Below are 13,302 nucleotides of genomic sequence, written 5' to 3'. Positions count from 1 at the left end.
TAGGGAAATGACAAGTGATACACACAGAAAAAATCGTTTGAGCTCTTCATGCACATAACTGATTATAGGCTAGCTGGAATCCCAAATCTTTTCCCTCAATGTGTCATTGCAGATAATCTCAATAAAAAAGTTCAACTAGAATGGTTTGGAAAATAGAGACATTAAATAAAGTGGCAATCTGGTTTCATCATGAGTGATGCGCTTTTTTTCATTAAGCATATATCAATAAAGTTATAAAATTAACCAAAAAAAGTTTGGAAACCAGCACTGCAGCAATCATAGCCACAGATTAGCTGTTTTATAAGAAGCATCTGAAGACCTAGAATGCAAGGGATATTCAATGAAACTGAGCCCCCTGTTTAAGGTTGCACTGAAGGTGTAACTGACCAGTTAATCATGTATTAAGTAGTAACACAGCCACACATTTATGCAATTAATGGCATGATAAAATAAGAACTAAGCCACAAAGTTATTACACATATTTGGTGTAATAACTTTGTGGCTGGTTCCCATAACACCTTAAACTGAATTTGTGGCCAGCACCAATCAGCTGGCAGGCACCCTCAGTGAGCTGATGATCAGAGCCTTCTTCCTCTAGATTTAAAGCAGCCAGCTGATCTGTCATCCTGCCCTTGGGATCAGAGAACCCCTGAAGGGCTCCAGTGTTTCCCGCACCTGGGAGTGCCAATCAGATGACTTGCATTCCCAGCCTCGGGAGCACCATGCATCTAGGCTGCTACTTTTCAGTGTTGGGGAGAGCCCAGGATCATACTCCCTGCTACCTCTGCATCAACAATAGGGTGCAATTGGGATCTCTCAACTGCACCTCCTGCCATGTATGTGCATCATAGCAGGAGGCACAGTTGCAGATTAGATCCCATGGGACCTTTAATGGAATGTCTTTTAGCTGCCTGAAAGAAAAAGAGTTGGACATACTCTTACAATTAAAAAAAATATTTTACGTCTGGGACTTGCTGCCATAAAGTACATTGAGGAAAAGAATTTGACAAGATTATATATGCATCAGTAAAATCTTGTCAAACATATATAGATCAACATCAGTTACATTAAACATTTATAAGGGATAACAATATTCATACTTTGGTGAATAAGTCACCACCCTGGCAGGTCCTGCAAGAATTTACTATATGAAGAAAAGGCATAACAGATAACTTCCTCCTGAACCACTTAGTGCTACTGACACAGAATAATGGACTGCACAGTCCACTGGTCTGACACATCATGGCAATATTTACTCTTTTAAAACATAAGGAATCTTCAACTTTTCAAAACCAAAATCCTAGTGGGTGTGATTTTTCCTCCAGATCTGAAGCAAAAAACATCAGTTTAAATTTATTTTTAGTTTACTTCTGCATTTACTTATTTTATTGTTTTTTACAATTAAAGCCTAAAACCTAAAAAGTATTAATTATTACTTATTAAGGATTATAATTATTAAAATGGTGAACACGACATAAAATGCAGATGGTTCAGACTCCAGAGAGCATACAGATAATACACAATGAATAAGAACTATGGGATGTATTAAATAGATTTTTTATGCTTACTAATATGGTAGTCAACACTTCTTACAGGGGCACTGATGAAGCAACAAGGCTTTAAAGGAGATTCAAACTGGAGGGGGAGGGAGGAGAGCAAGGGTCTTTGTGGCCCAAAACAAGCAGGACATTTCATGTGCAAGGGAGGAAGTGGAAATGACTGATCCTTGTAAATGAAAAACAAATAGATTTGATAATGCTATCAATGCTGCAGGGGGGTTGGGGAAGATTTCTAAGGACAAATACTTATTAAAAAACACCCCAATAGCACCAACAATGGAATGTAGCTATGAATACATGCTATAAAAAGGAACAAATTGATTTTACTTTTTAATTGTGCAAATATTGCATACAGAGAATAGGTTAACAAGTAAATGGTTTGGGTTTATTAATATACCTTTCGTAGCACAATCCTCTTAATATACCAAAGTTGTAGAGCCTAACATACCATAAATCAAAACAACATGCTACCCTGCACCTGTGGGTCATACTGGGTTTTGATGAAGATTCCCCACCATATAGGCTAGTGCAGGGTTTTGTATTTGGAACACAATGCTCATCAGCATTTTTGAGTAATAAGAACCCCTAATAAGTCATTCCAAGGTGGATTATTAAAATAACCCATATCAATTTTAAAACACAATTATTCATGGTTATGGGAAGATTAAGAAAAAGTATACAAATGCAAGGTTCTAGCCAGATGATTAGGAAGAGACATTAATATCTGCTGTGCCAGCTGAATTCAAATTAACCCAATTTTTAGATGTTAATTAAACCAGCTATTTTCTTCTTATTGTATTTTTGCACCTTAAGTAGACTAGCCTGCTAGTGATTCCCAACAGATCTGCTCTAACAACAATGACGTATTCATTTACTTCTATTATGACCATACAATACAGTAACTGAGCAGTAATTTTTCACAGTCAATTACACGTGTGATTCTTAATGCTTAAAGACGCTGAAATAATGTGTACTACATAGCCATATGCTTGATGCTCTATACTGCTCAAGGGCAGTTGCCTGGGTAACACATTTTCTTTTTGGTTTAGCATAACCCTTCACTGAATATCATTAGATGTCATTAAACAGCAGATATTAACACAAACTTCAATATACTACTTAAGAGTTATTTTACCTACATAAACAAGTGCTCATTTATAACCTGAAAGGCTAAAAAAAGAAAATCCAAGTAATCCGGTATTTTAACTGATGCAGAGGGAAATCACTAATATGTTTACAAATTATGAATGAAGCATCCAGATATTCTGTGTGGTCAAAGGCCTCTTCCAACCCCCACCCTACCCTCATTAACACTGGTATTACTATTGCTTGTATAATTTACTCAGGAAAGAATAAAAACCTGAATCTTAACAGAGGCACACAAATCACAAGGCTAATCCACCCACTAGATTTGGTACATCAAGACCACTATTTACAGCTTCCCTATCTCTCTCTCCCTCAGCTTTTATATTGGTGTTCCTCTCTGTAGCATCTGCATGCCAAGCAGCTGTAAAGCTTTTCTACCAGAAAAGTCCACATGTAGCCATACAAAGAAAAAAAGCCATTACCCACTGTAATAATACATACAAATGCAATAATGAAGAGGTTTCTTCAGAAATCAATGCATATGTTTTACTGTATCAGCAATTTAAGCATGATAACATAATGGAGCACAAATTGAAGCTACATCTATTATTTTTATACTCCAACCTAGGTAAACTAAGCATAACGTAAATTGGTGCATTAGACGTAAATTTATATTCAATAGAAATGAAAAAAGCTAGCATTTCCAAGAGTAATTTCTGAATGGTTTGTCCTTTCTAAAAATAAAGCGTACAGTATTTCTCAGGAAAATGTGTTAGCTACTACAGTCCAAACTAACTGAGATGTACAGTAAATACTTATTTTGTTAGACAGGCATTTAAAGCACAACAGCAGACAAAAATACATTATGTTACAGGAGACAGAATGGGAAATGCCTGGACTACTCCTGATAATGCTTTGGTACAGGCATCATATTTTTGGAAGATGCTTCTGATCCAATCCGAGCAAACTGAAGTATTTTTCAATTAAAAAGAAGAGAGCTTGGCAGAACAAAACCTTAAGTAGGGTACCCTTACAGGCAACTCTTCCCCATTTCCTTGACGTGGGACAGGACTTACTCCTCCTACAACAGGGCTCACAAGAGTCTCAGCCTAACTTTATAGAGATCTTGCATCTCTGTCACACCATCTAGCACCTGTGACCAACCCTCAAAAACCATGAAATCCTAGCAGTGCTGCTCTATTGGAATTGTAGTACAACTGCTACCATGACCATCTCTGTAGGGCTCCTTGTAAAACATAATCCAATCCTAGTCTGTACTATCACTTCCAATTGAGCTGTCTGGAGAAGTGGAATTAGGAGGAAATAATGCAGGCTTCCCCCTCCTCCCCTCAAGATCTACACATTTCTTCTGTCAAATCAATTCAGTCTCCACCCTCACAAGCACAAAACTACATAGCACCTGCCAGAACCCAGGAGCAAGGGAGCCATAAGTGGTGCTACTTCTGAGCCAGGTTTTCTTCACAAGAGGGGACAACTGGCACAGAGATGGTTCCTTCGATACTTCTCAAGATTCCAATATGGACCCTATACAGATAACTTTGGGATGAACAGTTAAACATCCTCAATTCCCGTGAAGTTTAGCTAACCAGTCAACTGCTGCTTCATGGTCCAATTTTTATTTGACTGCCTTAGAGATTTCTATAGGATCTATCACTGGAGCATCTTAGGTTCTCTGGACAACAGTAATTGTACCTATCCACCATGAGGGACAGATCTATCTTCTGATTGAAGTGAGCACTTGGATATACGCAAAGAGCCAAGACACTTATTCTAGAAGAATTTATACAAGCACTTTGCACTTGAGCATTTCAAACCATTAAAAATACACCAGAATTAACTCATTGTTTCTCTTGAAAGATACTTTCCCTGCAGATTGCCTGTGTTACAAAAGTGATCAGGCTGAACTATATTACACTTCCTTCTAGTGTTAACATCTGTGAATCTCTGAACATTCCATAGCTAGTTAAAAGGCAAAGCTACAAAAGCAGACTTGCACTTTGCACAAGCTATCAGACTACCAGGTTGCAGCCTGTTTTAGAGAACGCAACCTTTTGTTATCAGAACCAAAAAACCAAGAGCAAACCGAAGTAGAAGATAATCATTCACTGGAGTCTTTAACCACCATTTGAATGGAATGTGCTATCAGGGCATGTAGTAAGATAATCATGTGACACTAGACAACAGGAAACTATCAAATTCTTTGGCTTTCTGAACCTCTGCCATTTGTTCGGAATGGTCCAGCCCATCTGATAGAGGACAGCCTGGAAACTACAAGAGACTTTCCAAAGATAAAACATATTCAGTGACTAACTGCTGCTAGTTGATTGCAATAAATGTACTCTAGATTAGTGGCCATTAGAACCAAGCAAATATCTCCACTGCAAATGCAAACTCTTGTAGCTAACAAGGATTTTGCAACAAGGTCAGTTTATGACCTTAATTTGTCAGTGAGGTTACAGAAGCTACATACATATTTTAAGATTTTGCCATCTCTTCTAGAGCAAGCTACCTTATGCAGAAGGTACGTGTCATACTTCCAATCTTCCCATTACATAATGGCTTTGAAGTTGCATAATGCAGAAAAAGCAACCTTTACATACCAGAGGAAGGGAAGAGTGGTAGAAAGCTAAGAAGGGTTTATCACTTCTAGTTATACTCCATTTGAAGCCATCACTTTCTCACTGCATTAAAGCTATGTAACCTTTTAAAGAATTCCTTTACCAGGGATAGCAATCATCATGTTAACTTGTCTGCAAGGTCTACAGATCCTAACCACAGGAGGTTTGTGAGGGTCAGGTGAGCAAGAGAGAGGGCATAAAAATGAACACTAAAGTACTTGGTTATATCTACGTACAATCTGTAGAAAGCATGCATTTTCTATTCTTTCTTCTTATCTGAATCACATTCTACTCCAAACAACAATCACCACTCAGCTTTGCACTATGAATCATTTTTAAATGTTCTGCTTTTTAAAAACCCAAACTATGAACTTCAAATTTTAAGTTTTTTCTAAATATCCTTTAAGCCAGTGTTTGAAAAACACATTAATCTGGGCTGAAGTGGCAACCTGCCTGACACACCAACAACAAATATGTGGACCACATTAAATAAGAAAGAAAAAAGGAAAAAAAGAGGTTAACCTCAATTGTTGGTGAAGTCAACCTTACAAATGTGTACCATGTGTAAACAGCAACAGTGCTGTCTTCCAATGTCAGACTCCTCAAATGCTTTGGTTGCTGGTCATAACTTTGACAAGCAGCAGCAGAAAAAACTGACTACAGCCTTGTAAGTGTTCACTAGTGTTACAGAGTATCATGCCAGGCCAAAGCTCCACAGACATGCTTTTGTCTAACCTTTCCTCTCTTCCTGATTTATCTCCACTTTTTTAATGACCATTATCCCAAAGAAAGAGAAAACAATAATGGAAGGAAACCAAAGAAAGATAAAAATATGACAAAACTAAGAGAGAGTCTGAAAGACAAAATACTAAGTCAGTAAACATAAAATTGACTGACACTACAATACTGTTTGATACAGTACAAAACAGGGTGTAACCATTTCATGCCTTTAAATTGCAGCAGTGTGCACAATTTTGGTATCTTTCACTCCTACTGTAAATTTATTTCTTGGACTGGTAATTTTCCAAACCCTGTTTGAAACATGCCTTTGACACATTTCACTCTGAAGGTTATTGAAGGCTTGTTTCCTCTATGAAATGGGAGCCTTAGGTCAGGTATGTTAGCAATTTCTCCAAGTGCTATAGAATGCAGACACTTGAACAGTGGAGAGATCAGATTCTCTTAGAGAGTTCATATAATTTTCCTGATCTGGTTAGAATTAAAATGAAAAACAGAACACATACCCATCTTTGGTCTGATCCACCACACCCGCTAGAAGCTTTACAGAGTTTGGATCGGGTACTCCATCTTCCATTATCTTCAGGTACTGGGTGACAAAGTCATGAGGAGACATAAAGTATTCTCCATTTTTTTCAACACTTGCATACTGCAAAAGGAAAAAGATGTTAAGTGTCTCAAATGAGGTCTTTATTGGCATTCCAGCAGCACCCAAAAGTGCCAAAAGATTGGGCCCATCGGGTCAGTATCATAACTACGGGAGGGGGCACCAGGGCACCAGTCCCAGGCATCAATGTGTAGGAGAGGCACAAAAACAGCAGTCACTGTGCTGTTGGCCCAGCTGCCGCCACTATGCACCACTAGCCTGGCTGCAGCTGCTGCTCCATGTGACACTGCCACCCAGGGCACAGGATTGCACTGGGGTGCAAAAAACACACGCGTTTACAAAGCATCTTAAAATAAAACGCAACAGATGAGAGAAGTAATTGAAGGTGTTGGGGGGAGAAAAGAAAGGTAACAGATATAACAAAGACCATAGACCACTGCTTACTTCAAAGTTTGCCAAAATCAGCTTTGTAGCCAAAAAAAACTATTTTAGGATATATAACCAAACAAATATTAAAATCAGTACTCCCTCTAATTTAGTTGGGCAACACTAAATAATTCTGCATTTAGTGCTTTCCAGAGTCAGGACCTTCAGCACATGCTTAATTTATAGTGATCAGGGATCCTTGTTTCCCTACTAAAAAAATTTAAAAAAAAATCAGAAGTTCTCTGATTAAAACACCAAAATCTGTCATTAAAACGAAAGGCCACTATATACATGTATTTGTATATGTATGTATGTGCATATATGTGTATATGTATATCAGTTGTACACAATGTTTTCTTGATATATCTACAATTTTAAAGCAATTTGGAAGCCTATCAGTGCTTCAATCATTATAATAAAATAAATTCTAAATACTTATAAATTTTGGTATTAGATTTGGGGGGTTTTTTATCCTGGAAAAGTCAGAGCTCCCTATTCCCCTGCACTCACAGAATGCAGGTCCAGGCCCCTCATTCCCCTCCACAGCCCCCTGCCCCTGCTGGTGCCCCTTGCCCCCCACCCACAGCCCTGAACTCCCCCCAGTCCTGTCAGAGGGAGCCCCCAGATGCCAGGGCTATGGGGCCAGGGACCTGGGTCCACAGTCCACTGCTCCCCCACAGCAGCGCCCGAGCCCAAGATGCTGCCGTAGGAGGCAACAACTGCTGCAGCAGGGCACAGCCCAGCTCCCCTCCCTCTGCTGTGGGCTCAGGTGGGGAGTGGGGCCAGCTCCCCGCCACTGCATGCACTCCCAAGGGGGAAGGAGGGACCCATGCCCCGCAAATCAGCGCGCAAGGCAAGGGCTGCCCGCTGCAGGTTTGCGCTCCCCACCCTGCTGCCCTCCCCTGGGCTTCAGCAGCCCAGCAGGTGTGACCCATCACTGAAGAGCAGAGCAGGACCATGTGAGAATCTCCTTGCTCCTGCAAGCTCTATGCTGTCCTGGCGATGCGTCCTCTGCCCACACAGGGGCAGTAGCGCAGGGTTGTGCCTCCTACTACTGGGCACAGGCAGGGGGTGCCTCGCAGCGTAGAGCTCGCAGCAGCAAGGAGATCCCCACATGGCCCTGCTCTGCCCTGCAGCTCCAGGTCATACCCACTAGGCTGCAGAGGCCCCAGGGGAGGACAGCAGGGAAGGGAACAAAAGTCCACAGCAGGCAGCCTGCACCCATCCCCACCCTGCACACTGGTATAGGGAGCACGGGTCCCCCCTGCTCCCTTGGGAGTGTGCACAGCAGTGGGGAGCAGCCCCAGGCCCCAAGCACTGCCTAGCTGGGCAGCAGCCCCAGCCCTGCCCAGTTCACTCCCTCCCACCCTATGGGGCTTCAATTCTCCCCACTCCCCACCCGACTTACCTGTGGGAGCTGCTCTCCAGACTGCCTGGCGGCCATTTGCATATACATGCACATGGCACTGCTTACCTGACCGCCCTACACCCGCTCCCCCCAGGTCTTGCAAGCTGGAACCCCGCCAGCCTGCAGAGACCTCTTTGCAAAAGTGCAAAATCCATTGGTTTTTCCATTAAAATAAAAAATTCACATTTTCCTTGGGTAAAGGGGGAAACTTGCGTTTTTCTCCATTTTCCCATGGGAAACAGAAATGACTATTAATGACTACAATGGGACTTCATCAGATGCTTATCCATCCTCTCTGCCTTCTTAAACCAAAACTGAAGTATTTCAGACCCATTTTAACTATACTGGAACAGCTATCCTACAGATTAAGCTATTAAAAAATAGCACAGTGTGAACACAATGTGCCAGGATAAGAGTGATTTTATTCAAGAATAATTACTTTCTTCTGTGACTGGAGTACTTATCCCAGAATACTGTTTACACAGAGCAGCTGTTTTGGGAACACTGTTGTGGAACAGCTAATTATAAAATGGCTATATCAGAAAAAAGAAAGAAAAAGTTTGGCCTTAGTTAATTTCATATCCTCATACAGTGCTGTCCCCCCAGATGCTATCCAGGGAGAAAAAAAAAAAAAAGGAGGAAGAAGAATGAAGAAAACAGGAACAAGAGAATGGCAACATCAGACATTTAAAAACAGAGAGATCCAGAAACCACAGACAGTAACAGAGAAACAAGATCAAGAGTACAAGATCCTCTTTATATTTGTGTTAGAAGTTGCCCACTACTCCCATGACACCTGTAGGCACAGCCAACCCTATGAGCCTTGAAGAGAACCCAACCAACACATTCCAAGTTCTTTAACAATAACAAAATATTTTAATATTTCAGCAGTAATAATCTTCCTGCTGCCACCTTTCAACCTGCCTACTCCTAGCAGCTTTCCCCAAATTTTAAAATCCCTAATTGTGTGTCAAAATACAATACAGGTTTCCCTCAATTTATGCGGTACATGCACTCCCGGAGAAGAGTGCATAAATTAAATTTGCATAAAGTGAACCCACTTTACAATGTAACACACAGGGATAGGTTCCCATGGTGGTGAGACAGAAAGGGAATAAGGCTGAGACTAGGGAAGGTGTAGGAGAAGGGGTGCCACTCCTGGGGCTGCACAAGGCAGCAAAGCAGAGGAAACAGAGCAGCACTCACCCCGGCCCCAGGAGCAGACAGTGCCAGGTGTCTGCAGCCCCTGGGCTACACTGTGCTCTGCCTGTCTCCACTGCGCCTGGCCTCTGCTTGTCTGCACTCCTCTGCTCCTACGCTGTACCACGCCCTGGTGCAGGCAACTGGTGTTGGCTGCTCCAGCACATGCTGGAGTGAGTACAGACAAATGGAGCCCTGGGTGGCATGGGGCATGGCACTCACCCCGGCCCTGGGAGTGGCTGACACCAGCTGCCTGTAGCAGCTGGGCTACACCATGCCCTGAAGCCCCAGGGCTCTGCCAGTCCCCAATCACCCCAGCTCCTGCTGCAGCAGCCCCAGGAGCGGATGATGCCAGCAGCCTGTAGCCGCTGGGCTGCACCATGCCCTGGTGCAGGCAGCTGGTGTCAGCTGCTCCCAGGGCCACTCCAGCATGGGCTAGGGTGAGTGCAGACAAGTGGAGCCCCAGGCGGCACAGGGCATGGCACTCACCTCAGCCCTGGGAGTGGCCGACTCCAGCTGCCTTTACCATGGCACAGTGCAGCCCAGAAGCTACAGGCAGCTGGCATCAGCTGCTCCTGGGGCTGCTTCAGCAGAACCTGGGGTGAATGGGGACTGGCAGAGCCCCAGGGTGTTTGTGGCATGGTGCAGCCCAGCTGCTCCTGGGGCTGGGGTGAGTGCCACATATAAATTTACCTCGCGTCTAACGAATCATGGGTCTAAATATGCTCATTGCATAAGAGCAAATTTGCATATAAAAAACCCACATAAATCGAGGGAAACCTGTAGGTCTAAAGCTAAACAAGGGATTTGCCTTCAAATCAACTGCAAAAACTTTAAAAATGAAAACACAATGGTAAGGAATGATTTTTGGAAATGCTTATGGTACCATACATTTACTTCAAAGGAAAAAAAATCAGGACAACAAACATGAACTGGAAAGCAACTTAACTGCTTTGGTATTTTGTTTTTGAAGGTGGCATGATAAAACATTGCTGCAGCTCCCCACAGGGCAGTAATTAATAAATTAGGTGCATCTCGCTATGATGTGGTGTAGTTCAAAGACGTGTTTTGCTTTACACTGCTATACCTCTGACAGGGGAAGGAAGCTCCCAGTTTTCATTTTGTAAAGCCACATGGGTGTCTCATGGTACTATTACTTCTACTGTAGCCTCACACACTTGACATCCCTTTGAGAATTAGAATATGTAGATTTTTCATTGCTATGTAAATGCAGGTCTTATAGGAACTGTAATTTCTTTACATTTCAGAGGCAAAACCAAACAGAGTACAGGGTGGGGAAAGACTAAACTATTATTGACACATGTAAGTAGGATGACCATATATCCCAGTTTGCCCAGACAGTCCCAGAATTTGAAGCCCGGTCCTGGCTGGTTGGCAGCTCTGCCTCCCCACCAGATTGTGCATGAACCTCTGTCCACCAGTCTCTGCAGGCTGCCTGCAGCAACACCACTGACTTGGGGGGGCAGTGTTCCAGACGTCCCAGATTTCCTTATGGTCACCTGATATATAGGTACATGCCAGGTAGCATTTAGGAGTTTATATTTCAATAGTGTTCTTAAGAGCAAGCTTACCAGTTGATATGCTAGAAGAACTGTCAATAGTATACTTTTATAATATCCAGCAGATCAACTGATTTCAATTCAATTGCTTGCAGGAAAAAAGAATCTTTTAGAATCCCAGGCTCAAAAACTTTTAACACAACTGTTATCGAGAAACAAATTAAATAAGTCAGCTAGTCTAGGCTTCTATATTTCATTTTTTCCTTCCTGACTAACCCCCTGCTAGGACACTCAATAACAGAAAACAGCACAAGGTTTCAGTGTCCCCCTGTTTCTTGTCATTGTGATATACTTATGTGTATCTGAAATCCAATCACGTACTCTATACTACATATAGAAAATCACCTTGAAAAATGTCAGCTTGCTCATTTGGACTAAAGTCTAATCTCCTAGGCGTTCTGGTAGAAAACTAAAAAAAGTAGAGTTACTACTTGTAAATTATCATAACAAAGAAGAGAAAAAGAAACCAGTTGTATTGGCTTTGGAGTAGACATTAAAAATATAGGTCTTTACAATTGTATTTTTTCCATTTTGGCAATTATACCCACAGAGAATTTGATATTATACCATAGCAACTTAATGTCTTCTTGGTAACTTGCTTCCATACATTTAAGATGGTATAATATTAACCAGTTCTGTCCCATTTTAAGTAAAAAGTGTTAGCATTTCATTGAGAGTCTTTTTCTTTATAAAAAAAAATCCAAAGTTGTTTTTAAACGACTAATCATTAAGCCAACAATGTGATTCAATTAGAAAAGGAATAATTTGCTAGCTGTGTTTATTTCTGCACAATAAAGAATAATGTGGTATACTATTTATTTATAAAAACAATTTAAGAGCATTTTTTCCTTATTTTATTTGGGTTTAAAAATGCCTTTGCCAAAACAGCACACTACAATATTCTTTACTACAAATAAATAAGTAAAAAATGCTGTTAAATTGTACTCATAAATGCAGGTCCTTCTTAAAAACAGACCTTCAATATAGAAAGATAATTGGATTGGTCTTGCCAACTATGGAGACAAAGACAGGAGCAGGTTAATTCACACTTGGGACCACAACTAGCTTGTAGGCTATATGCCAGCATCGGAATGGTGATATACCTTCTGTACTATTTTAAATTAAATACTGAGATCACATTTAATTCCTCTGTGACCACTGAGTCATCTCCCTTTCAGTCTAATGGGAAGTGGGGATTAGAAAGGTAGAAAAAGGGGCAGGGAATACAAGTCTTTTTACTACTATACTTCACGTGTTTCCATATGGACCTATCAGACACACAGCCTCAAGCAGCTGAAGAAAACCTCTACTGGCAAGCAGGGTGCACTAAGAGGTACACTCAAAGGTAATGCTCTGCATGTACCATAAGAATGCCATGCTGTTTTGAGAAAAAACAGAATAATCTATTTTCTGACAGGGACAGGGAGTCTTCACTCTAGACCACACCTTCCCCCTCATCACTGAAACAAGAAATTGCTAGGGTCTTTCCGGCCTGCTTCCTCTGCCTGATCCTTCCAGCTCTTCAAGTATTAACAAGAATGGCCAAAAGGCCATTTTTTCTGGCACAGATTTTTCTCTCAGATTTCAAAACCTCACACGTTTTAGAGCTCACTTTTCATAACTGTGTGTCTAACTTTAGGAACATGAATATATTCAGAGGATGCATTTCACAATCAACAGCAACAATTCAGCAAAACATATGAAAGATACAGTAAAGAGTTCACAAAGATAAGAAAATGGGGAAGAATTTAGTATAGTATTAAGACTCTTGCAAAGGGGATGGTTTAGACAAGGATAAATCCAGTGTTAAGCAGGAGATTGGACAGATGACCTCTTAAGGTTCCTTCCAACCCTATTGTTCTATGATGCTATTATATCTTCCCTGTAGAAATATTTAGTGACACTCATCCAGATAAGGATATACTATCCACAGATGGCCATACCCACTATGCTCTGAAGCGTCCTGTTTTTTCCCCTCCCTTAATTTATCATCGTTATTATAGGCTAAGGTCAAAATCCAGCAAAAGACTTACACACATGCTTAAATTTAAGCATCTAA

General features: G+C 41.3%; 1 protein-coding gene across 5 annotated transcripts in view; it reads right to left on the bottom strand.

Annotated features, from left to right (window-relative positions):
• The window catches only part of SLC25A13 (solute carrier family 25 member 13), a 143,358-nt gene that overhangs the window by 94,293 nt on the left and 35,763 nt on the right, over window positions 1-13,302 (bottom strand). For 2 of the 5 annotated variants that reach the window (XM_025209014.1, XM_025209015.1), the window contains exon 3: window positions 6,529-6,671. The exons of 2 other annotated variants lie outside the window; for them this stretch is intronic. In XM_025209014.1, the coding sequence (XP_025064799.1) occupies window positions 6,529-6,638 (110 nt within the window). In that variant the 5' untranslated portion in view covers window positions 6,639-6,671. Of the gene's footprint in view, window positions 1-6,528; window positions 6,672-13,302 lie in introns of those variants that run through there. One more of the 5 variants, XM_025209017.1, reaches the window with a different exon arrangement.

Source organism: Alligator sinensis, unplaced genomic scaffold (assembly GCF_000455745.1).
Source record: "Alligator sinensis unplaced genomic scaffold, ASM45574v1 scaffold196_3, whole genome shotgun sequence".
Taxonomy (NCBI): Eukaryota; Metazoa; Chordata; order Crocodylia; family Alligatoridae; genus Alligator; species Alligator sinensis.
Note: the sequence above shows the minus strand (reverse complement) of the source record. Positions and strands in the feature narration are given on the sequence as shown.